This window comes from Cryptomeria japonica, chromosome 10 (assembly GCF_030272615.1).
Source record: "Cryptomeria japonica chromosome 10, Sugi_1.0, whole genome shotgun sequence".
NCBI lineage: Eukaryota > Viridiplantae > Streptophyta > Pinopsida > Cupressales > Cupressaceae > Cryptomeria > Cryptomeria japonica.
Window position 1 is genome coordinate 604,348,819 of NC_081414.1, and position 19,751 is coordinate 604,368,569.

Genomic DNA, 19,751 nt, shown 5'->3' on the forward strand with positions numbered 1-19,751 from the left:
CTCTTGTACAACATGGTAGTCTTACACAACCAAGTCCCATTACTAACATATTTATTGATCACATGCCTGCTTAAGTGTCACATACTAACACAACTTGAAGCAAGGTCATATCAAATTTTCATTCAACCATATAACGAAGCATGTTGTATTAATTTATATACTTCAATGATTGCCTTATTTTATTTACTTTCAATCACTTCTTTAAGTATTTCCCTTCAACATTTACGTTTACCTCTCAAAAAAAATCTTTGAAGGCACCTTCTCATGCTGCAAAGTAGTAGTAGTGATACAAGCACATCAATATAGCAGAATATTTACCTATTCCTTCAATGTGTCATCTCTTATGTTATTGATTATTGAAAGAATCAAATCGAGGTAGTTGGTGGTGATCATAATCCAAAATCCATCAAGCCCTTTTAATTCACCTCAAACAATTTTCCCTTCATATGTTTCACTTATAAACATATATTTCCCCTATCTCCTAATTGATGCCACTAGGTTTAATCATAGTCAAAACGATCACTTGCGATTAGTTTAGCTTCTCTCTAATCGTAGCTTTTAAAGGATAAGACTTCCTAACAATGTTTGTGAAGTCCTAAGAAAGCCTTGTGTGTCTTACCAATCCATCACTATTATTACATCTCTCTAAGGGTTCTCTCTAAATCCTCAAAAACGATTGAGATCGACACATCAACACAAACCTCTCTTGTCACATGCAAATTCTTGAGTAATGCAAAGATGCACTCTTGCACTCTTCTTAAATCTACAATCAACAAGGTAAACAATTGTTCCATTTTATACTTATAAAGAGAAAATATATCCCCCTTCCATAAATTATCCAATGACTATTAAATTGTTATGATGCCAAATCTAGTCTAGGGTAACAAATTAGGACTAAAAACAATCAATCACAAAGGTCACATTCTCAATCAAACCCCTAGTTGGACCACTTCATAGTGTACAAACAAGAACTTCAAGACACAAGAAGCATGCTTGAGATAACATAACAAATAAACCATGTAAAATTTGATCTAGATGTTCTTTTCATATTCCCCCATCTTCAATAATTTTAAAATAAATAAATACAACTAAACACACAAATCAATGCATCAATGATGCATTAGGTTGGCTCACAACAACTAGAAAGGTAGACCTGACATCAAAATTTGAATTCAAGTTTTGAAAGTTCAAAAAAAACTACCATGACTAAAGATTGGCTTGGGTCAAGCCCACATGCACAAAATTTGACCTAGAATGACAAATAGAAATTTGACCTAGAATGACAAATAGAATATTTAAAGAATAATAGAAAATTTATAAGATTAAGATCAATCACTAAAAATAAGATGATGTCATCAAAATATAATATTGTATGAACAAAATTCACACGAGAATATATCAAAATGTCACTCCACTTCTAAACTTATTGTTGTGTTTGGGATACTGTGGACCCAAAACATATGCGAAAAGAACGGGTGGACAATTTTCAGCATTACAATTTCATATAGGGGAAAGGACCCAATAGTTGTGCACCCTAACTTCGCGCTTCTCAAAATCCTACGTGGAAATTTCAAATCACTCCCATTTTTTTACAGCAACTTACTTGGCAAGTCCCCTACTTATAACTAAGGTTTTGGGGCCAATTCATCAAATATGATGCCACCACATCAGCATGCTTTTTGCCAAGGTGTCCAAAACAACCCAAAAAAAAAGTGAGACCAATAGGTGTGCAAAAGAGCCTCAATACTTGTGCAACTGATGTGGCATCACATGATTGATTACTTTTCACAACAAATGGTATATTTCATTCAATTATTGGAACTTATCATACAACTATCGGTACAATGTTATACAAAAGTTGGACATTAAATCAACAAGTATTGGGGGTATTAAATCAACAACTTCTATCACAAGAATTGGAACTCGCTCAACTACTGGGTCCTTTCCCCTAGATCTAACTATATAAAACAAGTAACCCGTTATTGAAGATAGCACTTCGAGAGACCAACAATGTAAACATATAAATTTTGAAAATGGAGTATCATCAAATAAACAGCTCTGTTTCAAAGCTTTCTAAAATATTATAAGACTGCTCGAGGAAGATGACCAAGTTTGAACATAATGAAAAATGGCCCGCCCTCACTTGGGATACAAAAGCAACAGCGGCAGAGAATTGATAAAAAGTTTATAGATAAAAGGGAGCTCCAGGAAACATATCTCACGACTGCAATATCTCTCTTCCCAACACACGCGACAATGACACTTTCTAGATTTATCAATGGATTACACCGTCTAGATTTATCAGTTAACCATATACGATGTGCAGATAAGAAAACATATATAAATGTTACTGTTGTAGCTACTGATAAACACGTTTCTAATATAAAGCACATAACACTACCAAATTATAAACGACAGGGAAAAGAAATTAAGTAGATTAAATTGCAGAGGTAAAAGATTTTTTTCTGAAAACAAATTTCCAGGGGTATGAATGCCATACTCTTGCAAATATAAACTGGTAATTACATTTTTAAAAGTTAATCCCGCCATCAGAAATTACGCATGGTATGCATACAAGTGAACAACCATAAAATCAAATTAGTTTAGTATTTGAAAAAAATGATCATACTACAAGAAATAAAATCATATTCGACCAAGAGTCAAGTAATGGTGCCTTCAATCCCATCATCTTACATAAAGCCCGTGATCGCCTCAGAGTACAAAGGAAGGCTTTAAGCCACAGCTTTCATCATTCCTTTCGGAAATAGAAGAATTGCCTTGCCAATGTAAAAATGCATTTTTTGCAAGTAGGGGAGTACTCGACAAATACGTAAATCGCGTTACACTTATTCCCTCTCAAGAATCTATGGTCCTGTTACCATCAGTTACCCAGTATTTTTTCACTGCAACCAGTATCTTTTCAGGAACAAGAGGCCCATCTTCATGGTCCAGCATTTTACTATCCCATCTAATACCACCTAACATCTTTTTCAACTTGTTCAAAACATCAACGTCATCTCGAAATATGACTGCACCTTCTGGGCGCAAGATACGGTCCATCTCTAAGAGAATGTCTTCGACGTTGCACCTTCTCAAAAGAAAAAATTCTTGTCAAAAAAATGTCCATTAAACAAATAAGTATATAGATAAAAATGTCCATTAAGCAAATAAGTATAGATACAAATAGCTTTTCTTTTCTTTTTTCTTTTTTCTTTTTCCGAAAATTGACAAAAGGTCCAGATTTCGTCCATATTCAATTGAAAATTATAACCCCTTACCAATCATCTCTTAAAAAGATTGATGCATGAATATCTGATCCACAATTGATTAGAAAGAATGACATGACTAAAAACTGGTTAATGAATACAAAAATTTACCAAAAACATGATTTTGAAATACTATTGTTTCAAAATTCAGTCGTATACCAACCGAGGGAACAGATGGTGGAGCAGGAAATTTAAATTGTTTCAATGTTCCAGGTTTTCATGATGGAAAAACTTCGATTTGCCTATTACTGGAATTGCAGTGTTAGAAATTCCAACGTTTATTAGTCCAACTTTTGACTGTTTATTTGTTGCATATTTAACAGCGTAAAAGACACTGGTTTGTTGGAATTACATCATGCACATGCCGTCCGAAATCCTTTTCATGCATTTCACTAGCATAATATTCTCAGTTGTCATGTACTGATGGATTGTATGGAACCTTCAGATATCCTCATATGAAGTTAGCAGCGCACCTTCTAAGCATCTTTTCTTCAGCCACAGTTACCTTTTGTTTGTATTTTTCATAAACTGATTTTTCCAACAGCAACTTCAAACTCTTTGTGATTCCAATTTTATTAGTGTTCTCTGGATCACTTGTTACTTTTCTGCTCTTCATCTTCCTTTTTTCAGATGACAATGATAGAATTCAGTTTCAACTGTAGTTCCAGGCTTGGCTTGACATTTCTTGCAGAGAACATTCTTTAAGCAAAATTCTGCGAATTATATTATTTTCCAATTGCCTTGTGCAAGATTCATTACAAGAAAAATATAGAGTTCCAGATGTCCCATTTGCAACCCATATCATCACATATATGGTCCAAACCCGTTTGAATCTATTGCATTTCATGCCTGGGATTGATTAAATTACTGGCCATAACAGGGACCACAGCAGCTCTCATGTGTAATTTTACGGCCCAGAAGGCATCAGTCATTGATGACACCGAGTGTCTAAATTATAACGTTGACTGTAATATGCGTGCTTTTAGATCTCCTTAAAGCAAACGATAATATTTCAGAATGACAATAGAATTTAATTAATTCATTATATCATAGTTCTGGAATTTATTTTTCAAAACTTTTTTTCTTAAATTTAGTTTAATAAAACGCAAAGAAAAGTTTATAATGATGTGCTACTCAAGTGATGGTAATAAATGTCCAATTAGACCTTGGGACTTAATAACCTAAAACACTCAACATCTTGCAATAAGGTTTTATGTAAATGGGCAGATAATTACTTACTTCTGCTCTCAAAGATAACAGTAAGAAAGCAGATTCTTTAAGTCGAGGCAGCAGTACTATAATAAATCACAACATTGGTTGAGATCCAGCATTTCAATTAACAAGAAAACGATTTTTAGATGCTTGAAAAATCCAACTTTCATATGACTCATTTTCGTAATTTCTTCTGCATTATTTATTATTGATCCATTTCAGGCTTTGCAGACAATACACATCACAGATCCACTTCCATCCTAGATTTTCATGTTGGAAAAATCACTTGAAAGAAAACACTGCACTCTAAAATAACAAAAAAAGCGATATCTAATGCAAGGCACTCTTTCCATGTAAATGTCCCAGCACATTTATTTAACTTCCACTACTTTGATGCTGGCTAGAAGTTTCAGTTTATCTGGCTTATATATTTTGTATATTGTCAACTCACTTAAGGTCATCTTCTATTTGTTTTTGTAGGAGACTCAAAAAATTAGGTCATCCTAACTAATCACAACCAGCAATTACATAGCAATGCTCCAACACGTTTATTTAACTTCCACTACTTTGATGCTGGCTAGAAGTTTCGGTTTATCTAGCTTATATATTTTGTATATTGTCAACTCACTTAAGGTCATCTTCTATTTGTTTTTGTAGGAGACTGAAAAAATTAGGTCATCCTAACTAATCACAACCAGCAACTACATAACAATGTTGAGATTAATAAATTGTTTAGGTGGTCCTCCACCTTTTGCCTAAAAAAAAAATGTTGAGATTAAGAATTAGGATTGCAGTCGCAACAATCATTACTATATATGGAAATGATATAAGTGAAATATCATAGAGGCCATGTGTCAAGGATGAGAAACATTAAGCTTGCTGTTACTAAAGTTAAATACTTTGATATGTCGTGAGGCAACATTAAACAGACGATTAAAAGGCTTGTCAACTCATAAGTATAAAATTCTGCAATCAAGTTGACCATAGATGGTTTGATATTGTAATGAATAACAGTTATAATGTTATTAAAGAAGGTGTCATTCGTTAAAGGGTTTGAGGCATATAGAGTTGTATCCCTTTTAACTGCTTACAAGATAGAAAAATAAAATCAAAATGCAGAAGATGTGTTGGATATCAGTCTGTAAAGATGAGGTTAACCATTAAGCCTGCCTGCCTGTTAATAGATGCTTTTAACAATGACATTGATAGCAAAGATCCTTGCACGTCCATGTCTTCTATAGATTCTAGATTCTAAGAATTCGGGAGTTAGCTGGAGAGAGACACTAACAGAAGCTCATTGAAGATATCGGCTGCCTGCGATAACATAATATTTATACCAAATGGATCACTTACAAATATAAGACAAACTCAGAAGCCATCCTACACAGTTTAGGGCATAAGTGAACGGGAGGATCTGACCAAGCAATAATGCACAAAAAGTATCTGATAAACAATAATGTACCAGTCTGCCTAACTGTCACATTCTTCAGATACCACGGGTGTAAAGGTCTATAGATGTCTTGAATTGTGTGGATTACATCGTTTGCCCACATGTGGATGCAAAGTAAATAAAATGATGAGGTCAAATGAAAGAACCAAGTATGGCCATTCTTTGGGGCTACCAAAGATAACCACACACTTTAGAATGACCATGATATGCATCAAACATCTTTAGGAAATTTCGTAGGTAAAAAATACTGCTTAAAATAACTTAAATTGAAAGACTCGGGATTTGTATTCAGGAGGACTACAGAAGCAAACTGAAAATGAAAGGCACAAACAAGCTGTACTGACTTTATAGCTAAACCTGAGGAGCATTTGGCATAGCCTCCAGAAGCACAGAAATGAAATTAACAATTCACCATAGAGAAAAGGATTATTCAAACTTGAAGTAATTCAATTTTTTTCAGTTACAGCCAATTTCTTTATGGTCCCATATGAGTATTGATGCACTCAAACATGTTTTCATCCACACTTTCAATGATGAAAGAAAATAAAAATGAATAGAATGTGCATATGAATGAACAGTATCAATATAAGATCAGGTGGCACAAATCTGATCAGGATCCTCGGGGACCCTTCTATCATGAAAGAACAAGTTTCTCGAGCAGATTAAACAGTTGCTAAATCTTTCTTTTAAAAAAATATGAATGACGAAGATTCAACACATTTTGGATCTGTTCTGTGTGAATTGGATGAAGCAATGAATAAGATCTCGGCAATGCTGCCAAATCTTTTTAAATAACAGGGAACTTACCCAATCTGGATGCAAGAAAGCTGCATGATAATCTACCTTTCTAATATTGAGCTGAAGAGGCAATTTGAGCCTTCGGCATATTTTAGCCTTAGGAAGCCATTTTGAAGCCTAAATGTGCCCAATGGACTCTTTTAAAACAATCTAGATTTATATAGTGGACATGAATTTGAGTGTTTGAGTGAAGTACTTTGTTTGAATGAATCAGAGAGCAGGGCAAGGTTGTCAGAACATTGTAAAAGTACTGCAACAGTCCCAGTGTCCTTGGAGGCTTCAAGGGAGCAATGTGCCACACGTGTAACTTTTAATAACTTTCAGTTGACATTATGAGATGCAGCTCCAAGTCAATGGAGTTTTCCACATTGGGTTTCTCCGGGGTAAATTTGTGTCTTTACTCGTGTGATTGATTCTTGTCATTTGCTTGCTCAATTTCATGTTGTGCAATGGCTGTCATCAATTCCAGCACTTTGATAGCTTCAAAATCCAATGTTAAAATATGTTTATACTTTATACTTTATACGCAATGCAATGGAGGAGCAGTGCCACAAATCTGGTGTACCGGTTTATGAGAATGTAAAGTTCTGCGTTGATGAGTTAGGAACGGAATAGCTATCATAATTACAAATCAATTTCCATCAAGAATCTTATCTTCTGCAGATACCAAATCACGTGCCTATTGTTGCAGTTAGCTGGTCCAACCCTCTACTTACTGATTTAACTGAAGCTTGCTATAAGTCTAATTCCTGAATTGACTGGGTAGAGAAGAAAGCACGCAACCATAAAAAGACCTTTGATCTATACACATGGACCAAGATTCTCATAAAATGTTGCTAGAAAACTTGGCGAATACCCAGTTTAATGTCATAGAACCACCGAGGTGGTTAAATTTTTCTTGTTTTAAAAAACTGTATGTGGTGCCTATATTTTCCACGTGGAAATATACATGACTGTACTTCAATATTTGAGAACCAGATCCTAAAGTGGTGAAATCATCAGCAATGTATATAGAGTTTATGTATTAGGGATTAATCACTGACATTGTTTCAGTAAAAGAAAACATCTAAAGAGGTAATCATATTAAAAAACCCTGAAAGGGTAACACGTGGCAACAACTTGCTAGATCAGCCATGTTAGGGCCAATATCCTGGCAGATTCAATATCCTTCACAAATCCAGCTAATACATCCTTTCAGGTCCAGCTGAGAAGATTTGTTGAATCCAAGGAACAAACACGATATCTTCATTGAAGTTAATTTTCTCAAGCCTTGGTGTCCAGTGGATGTCACAGGCAAAGACCAAAAGGGATGGATGTGACATGAATTAAATGAAACTCCTCGGATCTTAATCCAGATGCAATTTCCAAATAAGTTAGGTTGTAATACCAGGTTGGGTTCAGGGCAGTCAAAAAGGCATAACCAAAAGAACGGACATAACACAGAACTTAATTGGACCTTTAAATCACTACGTCTGAGAGATTGGCACACTAGGAAGCAAACCATAAGTGTTCAGAAATTCATGGCAAGACCCGTAAAATTATTTCATTATTCACTGCATTTTCTTGCTTTCTGGTAAAACCAGTTCCTGGTAGGTTTGTGATTGCACGAATCACATTCAGTAAAGAGTTACTATACAAAAATTTTAAGGTATAGGAAATTTAAATGTTGCAAAGAATTCTGAAGATGACGGAAAAAGAAGAATACAGAATAATATGGATTTCTTCATGGTATATGGAACAAATGAAATCTTTTGTCTGCATGATTAGAAAATTCTTGTAAAATGCAGGGATTCTTAAAGATTAACTCTAATAAGCTTTGTAAAACAAAATTTGTTCAGTCTCCCCATAAGATAAATTAGAAGTTATACCTGTCTTGATACAAACTGAAGACACCATTCGCATGAATAAGATCATATGTCCTTGGATATGTTGAAAAAGCTTCACACCTGCTCAATACCAAGAAACCAAATAGATCAAGATGTGCAACATCCCTAACTGCCATAAAGAGTTTTTGGAACATTAAAGATAATACATCATGGTCACAACTCACAAGTATCTAAATGTAATGGACAAAACAGAGAGGCAGCACAGGAATCCCAGAACCAAATTTCACTCCACTATATACCATAGACTTGGAAAACAAATGAATGTATCCCATTACATTAGAAAAACAAAGTTAGAACTAAACAGCTGATTTTCCAGGATTTGTAAAATCATAAATTGGAGAGCTACATATTACTCAGATATGGTGGCATCCTTATTACAAGGGGTCATTTGCACTTCATCAAATTTCATATATCTATGGCATTATGAGTGATCCTCTATGGCATAAGAGGAAATTGCACTCAAAGTGCGGGTATTTTCCTTCCAATAGGACAACTACTTCTCAATGTAGATTTTTCAGTCAATTCTACTATGACTCCAACACTCCCTTGAGAATCAGTCAAAGGCATATTTCGTGTGTAAACATCTTTGAAAAAGCCAATGGCATTACAATTAGTGAAGAAAAATAGAATACTTTCATTTGCAGTGATCACTGAAGAAAAAAAGAGAAGATGTCATCATAAAGCCAGAACACAAGAACAATATGGTTTAAACCTGCATTTGAAGATTATCTAACTTGATCCTATTAATCAGATATTTGTGCATCCCCTTAGCAATTGGACTTTCTTCAGTAAATCAATGGAGATGAGTACTATATATCAAAGAAGCATTAATCGTTTGGGGAATTAATTGGCAAACCAAAAGTATAAGAGTTTTTGAAAAAATCGGAAAAAAATCAGATTTAAAAAAAAACGTAAAAAATTGAAAAAAAAGTCAAATAAACTACTTTTTTATATATTTAAGGGTATTTCCATAGCATAGAGATATTGTAAGCAAATAAAATAGAGACATCATAAGCATAAGGCAACATTAAAGTAGAAAGAACGTTTGCCTAATAAAATTTTAGGTTTTGTAATATTTTATATTTATGAAGACACCATGGAACAAAATTTCAGGTTCTGTAACGTTTATGAAGACATCATGGAACAAAGTTTAAGGTTTTGTAATATTTATGAAGACATTACGTTTTCCATGCAAATGTTCTTGTAAAAAATATTATTATTACATAGTATATATTTATTTTTATTTAAAGTAAAAATAATATTAAATACTATTTTCTTTTATAAAAAAATAAATTGAATATATTGAAGCTCAAAATAAATATTAAATACTATTTTATGTCAAAAAACAAAAAATAGATTTATTTTTTATTCAATTTTATGAAAGATAATAATAAAAAATATTAAATAAATTAAAAAATATATAAATTTTTAATTAATATTAATAAAATCGTTTATTTTTTCATACACAAGTTTTATTAAAAAAATCTAATGCCATTCTATGAAAAATAATAATAAAAAACATTAAATAAATTTAAAAATATATAATTTTTTAATTAATATTAATAAACTCATTTATATTTTTCATACACTGGTTTTATTTTAAAAAAACTAATTTTCAATCAAAAGATGAGGGCTATTTTTTATGCTATTCTATAAGGATAATAATAAAACCATTAAATAAATTAAAAAGTATATAAGTTTTTAATCAATGTTAATAAAATCGTATATATTTTTTATACAAAAGTTTTATTTAAAAAATTCATTTTTAAAAAAAAGAAATTTTGATAAACAGAAAAATAAATTTAATACAAACTTTTTTATAAAACTTTTGAAACAAAAATGGCAAATATTGAAAACCCTCATCATTCGCGTTGTCTTCTTTGACAATGGCGTGCGACCTAGATTTCTTGCAGTCTCTTGTCATTTACATCGACAAATTTCCGCCTTCCAAATGCTTCTTCCTCCTCCTCCATGCCATCACTGATGACCACAAGGTGTCGCACAATGCATTTACAAAAAAAAATCGTGTGTTTTCCGTGTTCCACAGGCATTTAGGGTTCCCATAGTTTTTTTTTCCGTGCACGCGTTTTCGGGCAATTAATCATTCGATTTTTATCCGATTTTTCTGCGATTATATGTGGTAAAAGTCATTGAAAAGTTTGATCAATTTTAATGCGATTTTTTAGGGGAAAAAATCGTCAGCACTGGCGATTAACGATTAATCGCGACTGATCGCGATTTTTTGCAGAGTTTTGCTTCTTTGCTATATATATCTAAGAAGAAGGATGCAACAATCTTGCACTATGAGGATTCTTGCAATAAGACACGTACTGTCAAATTTGTCTTTTTTCTCCAAGGAAAGGGTTGTCAATTCCTAGAAACTTCTTCTGTGGGTGATAGAGGAAGAAAAGTGTTACAGTTGGCTTCTTGAAACTTACAAGCATTGGCCAAAGAAAAGGTGCAACCCAAATAGGGAAATACCTAATAAGTTATTCCAGCAGTGAAATGGGGGGCCCTTGGAACATTCTTTATCTTATAAAGATTCACATCAGCCTCACACCAAGTAGTTCCATGATAAAATTTCAACCTGCATGATGCTCTTGGAGGAGCCAAATCACTTAAGCTAGTTGGTTGGCAAATCCTCAAAAGAATATGGCATGTTAGGAAATAGATCCCTAAACAAAACGACTGGCGTCATGAGGATTCATGTGAAGTGTGGGACTATTTAGGAAATAGATCCCTAAACAAAACGACTGGCGTCATGAGGATTCATGTGAAGTGTGGGACTATTTTTCAACACTTAAAAGTGGTATTTTCCCAAGCTAGGAAATCGATTAAGAAAGAATTCCAAATTAAGGAAGAAATTTTTCAATAAGGGTTTCCTCAATTTTCTTCTTGAAGGATATTTGGAACCAGCAAAGTACTTGGAAAGAATGGCAATGTTTCTCCAAATTTCTGAGGCAGGAAAAACATGGGAACATGTTTCCATGACAGCAAAAAGTTCCAATTTTGTTATGACAGTTAAGGCACAACAAATTTTATATATTTTTATCAATTATATATTTAAACTGCTAAACAAAACTCTAAATAACTGAAATTCAAACAGCAATAACATCTATGGTATTGAACATTGAACAATGAAATAATTGAAATTGAAAACTAAAACCAAATTTGATTAAACTCTAAAACATGAATATGAAAATTGTAAATATAAATGTGTAACTGTCAATAACCATGCGAATGAAAATCTGATAATGTCCTACTTTTGTTTTTTGTTTTACAAAAGAAATGTTATGTCTTTTTTTAAAACAACAGTTGACAGAGGGGTGTTGGACAGAGAGTTTTTTAGTGGCGAATCTTCGCCAATTGGCGAATTCCGCACGAATAGTGAGGGGCACAATCATGGTCAAATCGCCCTGAATTTTAAAGAACAATGCAAATATTTGTAATCTGATTTCGCCATTGAACACACACCGTTGACGTGCATGCCCGTAATATTCGTCTGGAATCACTCGGACATGGGTATTAGATCACCTCTGCTATTCGCCAGCAATAGTAAAACGACCACGTACCCAGGACCTAATTCGCCAATGGTAAATTAAATGTTCATTGCACGCGTCGGCCAAATTCGCCAATATCAATTAAAACATTATAAGCATTCGAGGACCCATTTCGCCCTGCTTAAATTAAATGTTCATTGCACGCCCGCGCAATTCACCAAAAATGCAATTAAATTAAATGTTTATTGGCAATTGCGACGCCCGGGCCCCACGCAATTCGCCAAAAAAGCAATCATGGATTGCTATAAATACACTATTTCTTACACTCTTTCTTACAATTTGTTTGTGTCTGATTAGTAAATTGGGAGCTCTCAGAGTCTCGAGTCTCGATTCGCATTCTACAAATTGAGTTGGAAAGTCGAAGTTCATTGTAGGGCGGAGGGCCAGAGTTACAATCCTGCAACACAGGCTCAGGCATTCATTCCTGATTCCTGATTCAGAGAATTGAGAAGGCATAAAGGTGAGTAATCATTTCTTCATACTTGATAGTATTAGTTTTAACTTTTAATTCGTAGTGAGAGGTCAAGACTCAAGATGTCACAGTCAGACATGGGTGAGACTCCTCGGGGTGGTGAAGGGATTGGGATGTCAAACAAGGGTAAGACTCCTCAGGGCGGTGAAACTGAAGGGATTGGGAGGCCATCAAAACGCCCAAAACTTAAACTTAAAGATAGTACCATAAAGTCTTTTTTTGGAATTGGCAAAGTTTCTGGTCCATCAACCTCTGCAGTTGCAGAACCCATTCACAGTAGCTCACCACCACCACAAGGTGGGATTGTCATTGAGTTCAATGCATCAAATGAGGATGACAATACCGACAGGGCAGAAGATGTTCTAAGGGATACACACAATGAGATAATTCACTCGGATGCAAATGCTAGTACTGAAGATGATGTTGGTAGGAAGAAAAGAAAAAGGAAAGTAAAACTAGGGCGAGAGTGGGAGATGACAAGGAGTTTTAAGATTGATTGGGTAGCAAAGTACCCATTCATTGAACCGGTCCCAAACAATGATGAACAACCAACAGAATGCAGGTGTAAGATTTGTAGCTAGAAAACTAAAAGAGAGAAGAAGATGTAGCTAAAGCTTGACACCATAGAAAAGCATATTGGTAAGGTTTATGAAAAACAAATCATAGACGGAAAGGAAACACGAGTACTAAGATGGAAATCAAAGGAAGAATGTCTTCATGTTAAGTATGTCGCCGAATATGAAGAGCACAACCACAAAACGACACTAATTGGTAATAGTGGATTTGGAAATACAATCAAGGCTGGGCTTGAACATGCAGTGCAAAGACTGTTCAGATGAGTGTTGTTTTTCATATTATGTCGAGAGGGCGTCTTATGAAAGATTTCCCAGAATTTAGTAATTTATTATCTTTTTTGAATGTTCCTCACTATCCTATGTCACATTGGTCAATAAACGCTGGATGGGAAATGGCAAACTGTCTCGCTAACAAAATTTACAAAAGAGTGTAAACGAGTCAAATTTCATTTCATTATCCATAGATGAAGTTACTGCGGTAGATAACACTGCTTGGGTTTGTATGCATGTGTATACCGTAAAAGAACACGTCCGCCGAGCTCATCTACTCTGTGTTCGTAAAATGAGAGGCAATTCAACAGTAGAAAATTTATATTTGGAAGTTAAGAAAGCTTTGAATGAAATTGCTAGTATGGATGACTTGACAATTGCCAAGAAGTTGGTGTGTGTTGGAGCTGCAGTAATGCAAGGTCAAAGGACCGGTCTTTGCGCAAGATTACAAACTAGTATTGCACCATACATGGTTGGCATTCACTGCATGGCCCATCGAATGAATTTAGCATATAGAATTGTAAGCAATTTCCCTACAGTGTCAAAAGTTGAAGATCTGGTCCACGAGCTCCACTCATACTTCTGCTAAAGTCCTAAACGTTTTGCAAAATTTCAGATTTTTGCTGAGGGAGTAACAGGAGGAAACAATCTTCTCAGGGAAGTTGAGACCAAATGGATCTCCTTGCATGGACCAGTGGAACAAGTTCTAACAGAATATCAATCCTTGATCGGACTAATGTATGAGCAATGCCTCACAGTAGACAAAGCTCCTGATCTCTTACATAAGTTAAGTGATAAAGAGACTCTGTTAACTTTAGCTAGTCTTCTCTCCATGCTGGATTCAATGAACAAACTTGTTAAGAAAGCCCAAGACAGAACTATGTATATCAATGAGCATAGCACTCTACGTAAAATGACATGCTTGAGCCTGGATGGTCTATATTCAGATCTAACAGGGCGAAGCCCAAACTTTTTTAGGTGGTAGATAATTACAGATTTGAATCATGCTGAAAAATTTTTACATTTCAATACAAAAAATGAGTTATGTGTCTTTGTAAAAGGATTTCAGATACCAATGCACCAATCTAAGACGGGCAAGTGAGGCAGAGCACTACCAGTTAAAAAGGAAGATTTTGAGAGGATTGTTAAATCTGTTAGTGATAATTTGAAGTCTATTGCATATGAACTTTCAACTGAGATTCGTGAAAGATTCCCTCGAGAAGAAATACTTGAAGCCATGGGTTGTGTGTATCCTCAATTTTGGCATTCAATTAGAGATAATCCAAATGACGCAAAGATGTTTCATAAAAAACTAGAGGAATTGATATTGACATTTTCAAAAGATGCATATTGCAATGGACAACCAATAGAAGGAATTTTAAATTCAGATCATCTTAGAAAACAATGTAAACAGTTTGCATTGGTTATGAAACAGCAGTTGGTTAACTTGGAGAATCCATTTGAACCTGGATCAATCACAAGGCTTTGGAAAAGGATAGATCAAAGTGAAGCATTGCGTATTGCAATACCAGAATATTTGAAACTTGTTGATTTATGTCAAACAATGATATTGGGATCAGTGGAAGATGAGAGAGTTTTCAGTGCATTAGGGCTTTTGAAATCAAAGATCAGAAACAAATTAGACAAGAATTTGGAAACTTGCTTGAGGTTGTTTGTAACCCAGTATAATGTTAGAGATTTTCCATATGATAGGACACTGGCAATCTGGAATTCCATGCGTAAAAGACGAGGGGTCTGCAACACTTTAAAAGCTGGTGGTGCTACTGCTAGTGGTAGTGCTGAGACAAATGAATATGATGGATCGTAGACTCAAAGTCAGCATGAAGACGAAGACATTTTTGAATACCTGACCCAGAATGAAGATGAACCTGTTAGTACTAGTCAGTTTCCGGATCTTGAGTCCATTTGGGATATAGAAGCCTCAAACAGTCGAACTGAGTCACTGAAGTGAATTAGCAGTCAGTTTATAGGTATTTATAATTATACTACAGTTCTTGAGTCATATTACAATTTCAATTTGCAAAATTGCAATACTATAGTTGTCATTGATGATTTTTGATATTGTATTCCTTGAATTTGTCAATCAGAAGTAGAACGGATACTTATTTCATATTTTTAATTGTGAATTTGAATTATTACTAAACAATTGAATTATTAGTAAATTGGTATTTGGTTCCACATTATGTTGAACATAAAATGCAACAATTTGTGTCACGAGATCCATAAAATTATTCATATTGCATAATTGTTACTACTAGAACCTTTCTACTGTTCTACTTAAATGCTTAAAATGATGTTCATGGCGATTAGGGTTTTGTGTTTGTTTTTGTCTTAGTTGGCTAGTAAACCGAAGTTGTCGTGCGTTGAAAATCTGAGTTGTCCTCTATTTATTTGTCCATGTCAACGTCAAGTGTGGTCAAACGGTTGGTCAGACATGTTTAATGTTTCATCTCTAACTCGCAAATAAATTTCATGTTTAACAATTTAAGTGGCGAGTTAGCGAGTGTTGGACCTGTTGGTTTGGGTTTAAATCACAAGGTCTCTAGCTTTTTTAGTGTTAGCATTTTATGTTAGCAAGGTGGAGATTGTTAATGAAATCGCTTTGGTCGCGAGGTCTCGAATTGGTTTGATGCCATACATTATAGCCATTAGCCACGAGAGTTAGTGAGTAAGTACTAAGTCATTAATGGTTTGTGTGCCACTGCTCATGCCTGTTTATGACAGTAATGGTCTGTGTGCTACTGCTCGCAAGATGTTTTGCACTTGACCATTTTATGTTGTGAGGTTGCGACTGGGTGTGATTTTAAGTTGTCGCACAGTCGCGAGGTGTTCGTGGTTAAGTCATTTTAATTTGCGATCATGTGATGCGGTTAAGTCGCTTGCTCGCAGGTTTTGAAGTTGTTTAGCATTTTAAGTTGCGATCTGGCGACAGGTAAGTTTTGGTCTGATTTTGTGGTCATCGCATGCTCGCGGGTTTGTAAGTCTTAAGTCAAAAAGTGTTGCGAGCATGCGATGGCGGTTAAGTGCCTTCTTGTCGCGAGATCGCAAGGGCTTAAGTCAAGTTAAGTTTCGAGTTGCGAGCTTGTGATGAAATAAGTTAGTTTGTTAGATTTGCAGTGGTCGCCAGCTCGCAGGTAAAGAAAGAATATTACAAATGTTGTTGCGAGGTTGCGATTGAAGGGCTTGATGAAGATCAACAGTTGTCGCTCACTCGCGAGATTCGAGGATTCGTAAAAGGGGTTGCGAGCTTGCGATTAAGAGGATTTGGTAGCATCGTCGCTAACTCGCCGGTTCCTTTCCTAATTGTTATAACCGGTTGAGAGTGTGCGATTAAAGATGGGGATTGACACGTGGACTTGTTTGTCGGGTTCTGTAAAAGTTTTGAATGGCAATCGCCAATCAAATGCCACACTAGCTAGTTCATGCAAGTGTGGCAGTTAACGAGACTTGAGAGAAGTGACGGCGCCCAAATACCATTTTATGTTGCGAGGTTGCGACTGGGTGTGATTTTATGTTATCGCAAGGTCGCGAGGTGTTCACGGTTAAGTCATTTTAATTTGCGATCATGCAATGCGGTTAAGTCGCTTGCTCGCAGGTTTTGAAGTTGTTTAGCATTTTAAGTTGCGATCTGGCGACAGGTAAGTTTTGGTCAGATTTTGTGGTCATCTCATGCTTGCGGGTTTGTAAGTCTTAAGTCAAAAAGTGTTGCGAGCATGCGACGACAATTAAGTGTCTTGTTGTCGCGGAATCGCAAGGGTTTAAGTCAAGTTTCTAGTTGCGAGCTTGAGATGAAATAAGTTGTTTTGTTAGATCAATGGTTGTCGCTCACTCGCGAGATTCTTTGAGGATTCGTAAAAGGGGTTGCGAGCTTGCGATTAAGAGGATTTGGTAGCATTGTCGCTAACTCGCTAACACGTGGACTTGTTTGCCGAGTTCTGTAAAAGTTTTAAATGCCAATCGCCAATCAAATAGAAGGGCATGAATTCAAATTTCGCTCGAGTACTTCAATTTGAAGTTTGAATTAATGCCACAATAGCTAGTTCATGCAAGTGTGGCAATTAATGAGACTTGAGACTTGAGAGAAGTGACAGTGCCCAAATAGTAAATACCATAAATTGCATGATCGAGCCGAGGTTTTGTATAATTGCATTAATGCATTCTATCTTCGAGGTAATCCAATGAATTGAGCTCTACAACAACGTTGGAGAATTTGGAGTGTTGGGTGTGAGAAAATTTCAGAAAATTGGTTAAGTTTTTCTCCTGCAGCTAAAATGAGCCAGGCGACGAGTGGTACTGGAGGTTCCAAGCCCAAGCCCAAGCCCAAGCCCAAGCCCAAGCCCAAGGCCACGACAAGTGGAGCAGGAGGACCTAGAGGTTCCAAGGCCAGTGCCACTGAGGAAACGATGGTTAAGAAATACAAAGAAGAATTTGTAGATTTGATGCCAGGGACTTCCGTTGCTTTGAATACAAATCATTTGGCATGGAGAGATTTATGGAGCCAATGCAGAAACCCTACCACGCCTAATATGACTGGTTCTACTCTGTTTGATTATTTTTGGAATAATAGGGTTAAGGGTGTCCCGATGTCAAACCCTTGGGATTTTAATATGGCAAAGTTAATTGTGCCAGATGTGTATGTTGATGTGGATTTGATCAAAGAGTTGGCCAAACGCTATTGCCCAGTATCTAGGGTAATCAGAAGAAATAATGAGTCTGCCCTAGTTTCAATTAACGGAGCTAGCTTTGTTGAAGCTTTCCAGATTACTGGTGCTGCATGTACAGATATAGATTTGGAGCGGATTGCAGAGGATTATGACAAATACAAAGGTGTTATCAAGAAGCATGCAATCCCCAGATACATGCCTAGTGTGAATAGGAAGCCAGTTATAATTCTAGAGAGTATCGAACCACCATTTGACATCACACCTTTCCACCATTATATGCATTGTACAATCTATGGATTATGCAGAGTGTTGGGTTTTGATGGAGAGTCAACAATGTCAGCTGAATTACTGATGATGGCTATGGACATTCAACACCCAAATGTTAACAAAGATTACGATTATGTAGGCTATGTGGTTGAACACATTCATAATGCTCTAGTTGAAATTCAGAGTGGTGCACCCAAACCTACATTCAAGCATTATTCATTGCTGATGCATTTAATCTTGTTCTATAATGTTGAGTTCGTGGATAAAGAATTGGAGCTTTTCAAAGAAGAATTGGGTGTCTTAATGCCAATACAAAGATGGACCCAAGTTTGGGACAATAGTTCTCCCCATTCTTCTTTCCTTTTCTTTGAAAATTGGATTGTTTCGCCAATTATGGAAATGCTAGGAATAAATAGGGAACGATTGTCAATTAATGTTAGGAGAGTTTTGAGACCTTACCAGTATGTTCCAAACTGGCCTATTTCACATAACTGGGGGGACTTTTATTTTTTAGATAACTTTACTGTGATCAGAGTCTATGGGTGTCCTCAGCCTCCCCATATTTTACCAAAATTTGTTCCAATTAGGATTGCTTTTATGGAGTTTATCTAGCAATTGACCCTAGTTGAAAAAGAATACCTTGACAAACACAAGAAGGGTTCTCTTCTTCCTAGGCTTTGGGTTGCGTCTGATTTTACCATTGGTAGGAGTTCCTTTGATGAAGTAAACAATTTCCTTAAACAGTATAGGTTGGTTAATGCTGTGTCTAGATTCTGTGATCCTGAACAATTTATTAAAATTGCATTGCCAAAAATGACACCTTGGGCCAACATAAAGGACCATGAACCATTGGATGATGAAGATGTGGTTAGAAATTTGTTGAGAAAAGATGAAGTACAAGAAAGGAGAAAATAATGGAAAAATTTGATGAGTTGAAGCAGAATTGAAGACTGTTGACCCTAGTTTCTCAAGTTTTTGCCTTGATAGCCCGTACCTGGAGAGGATTAACAAAATGTTGAGTTTATATGAAACTCTGATGGAACAAATGCCTCAAACTCCAGAAGTGGCTGCTCAGCAGCAAGACCCCCAAGATGGGCATTCTTCACATGGCAAGAGGCCACTTAGTGTGTATGCTGATGATGTAGAGAGTGGGGATGAAGTTCAATCTACCCGAGTGCCAGCTGCAAAGAAACAAAAAACCACTGAGGTCAGTACAATTGTGAGGAGATACCCTGCTAGAGCAATTGTTACAAAACAAGGACACTACTTTCATCAAATAAGGACACATCTCAAAGAAGCAGGGCAGAATG

General features: G+C 35.7%; 1 protein-coding gene across 2 annotated transcripts in view; it reads right to left on the minus strand.

Moving 5' to 3' along the window:
- Positions 1–2,578: 2,578 nt before the first annotated feature.
- The window catches only part of LOC131028445 (probable methyltransferase PMT2), a 33,699-nt gene continuing 16,526 nt past the window's right edge, over positions 2,579–19,751 (minus strand). For both annotated transcript variants that reach the window (XM_057958699.2, XM_057958698.2), the window contains exons 6-7: positions 8,595–8,672; positions 2,579–3,088 (exon numbers count right to left, since the gene is read on the minus strand). In XM_057958699.2, coding sequence (XP_057814682.1) covers positions 2,857–3,088; positions 8,595–8,672 — 310 coding nt within the window. In that variant the 3' untranslated portion in view covers positions 2,579–2,856. The remainder of the gene's footprint in view (positions 3,089–8,594; positions 8,673–19,751) is intronic.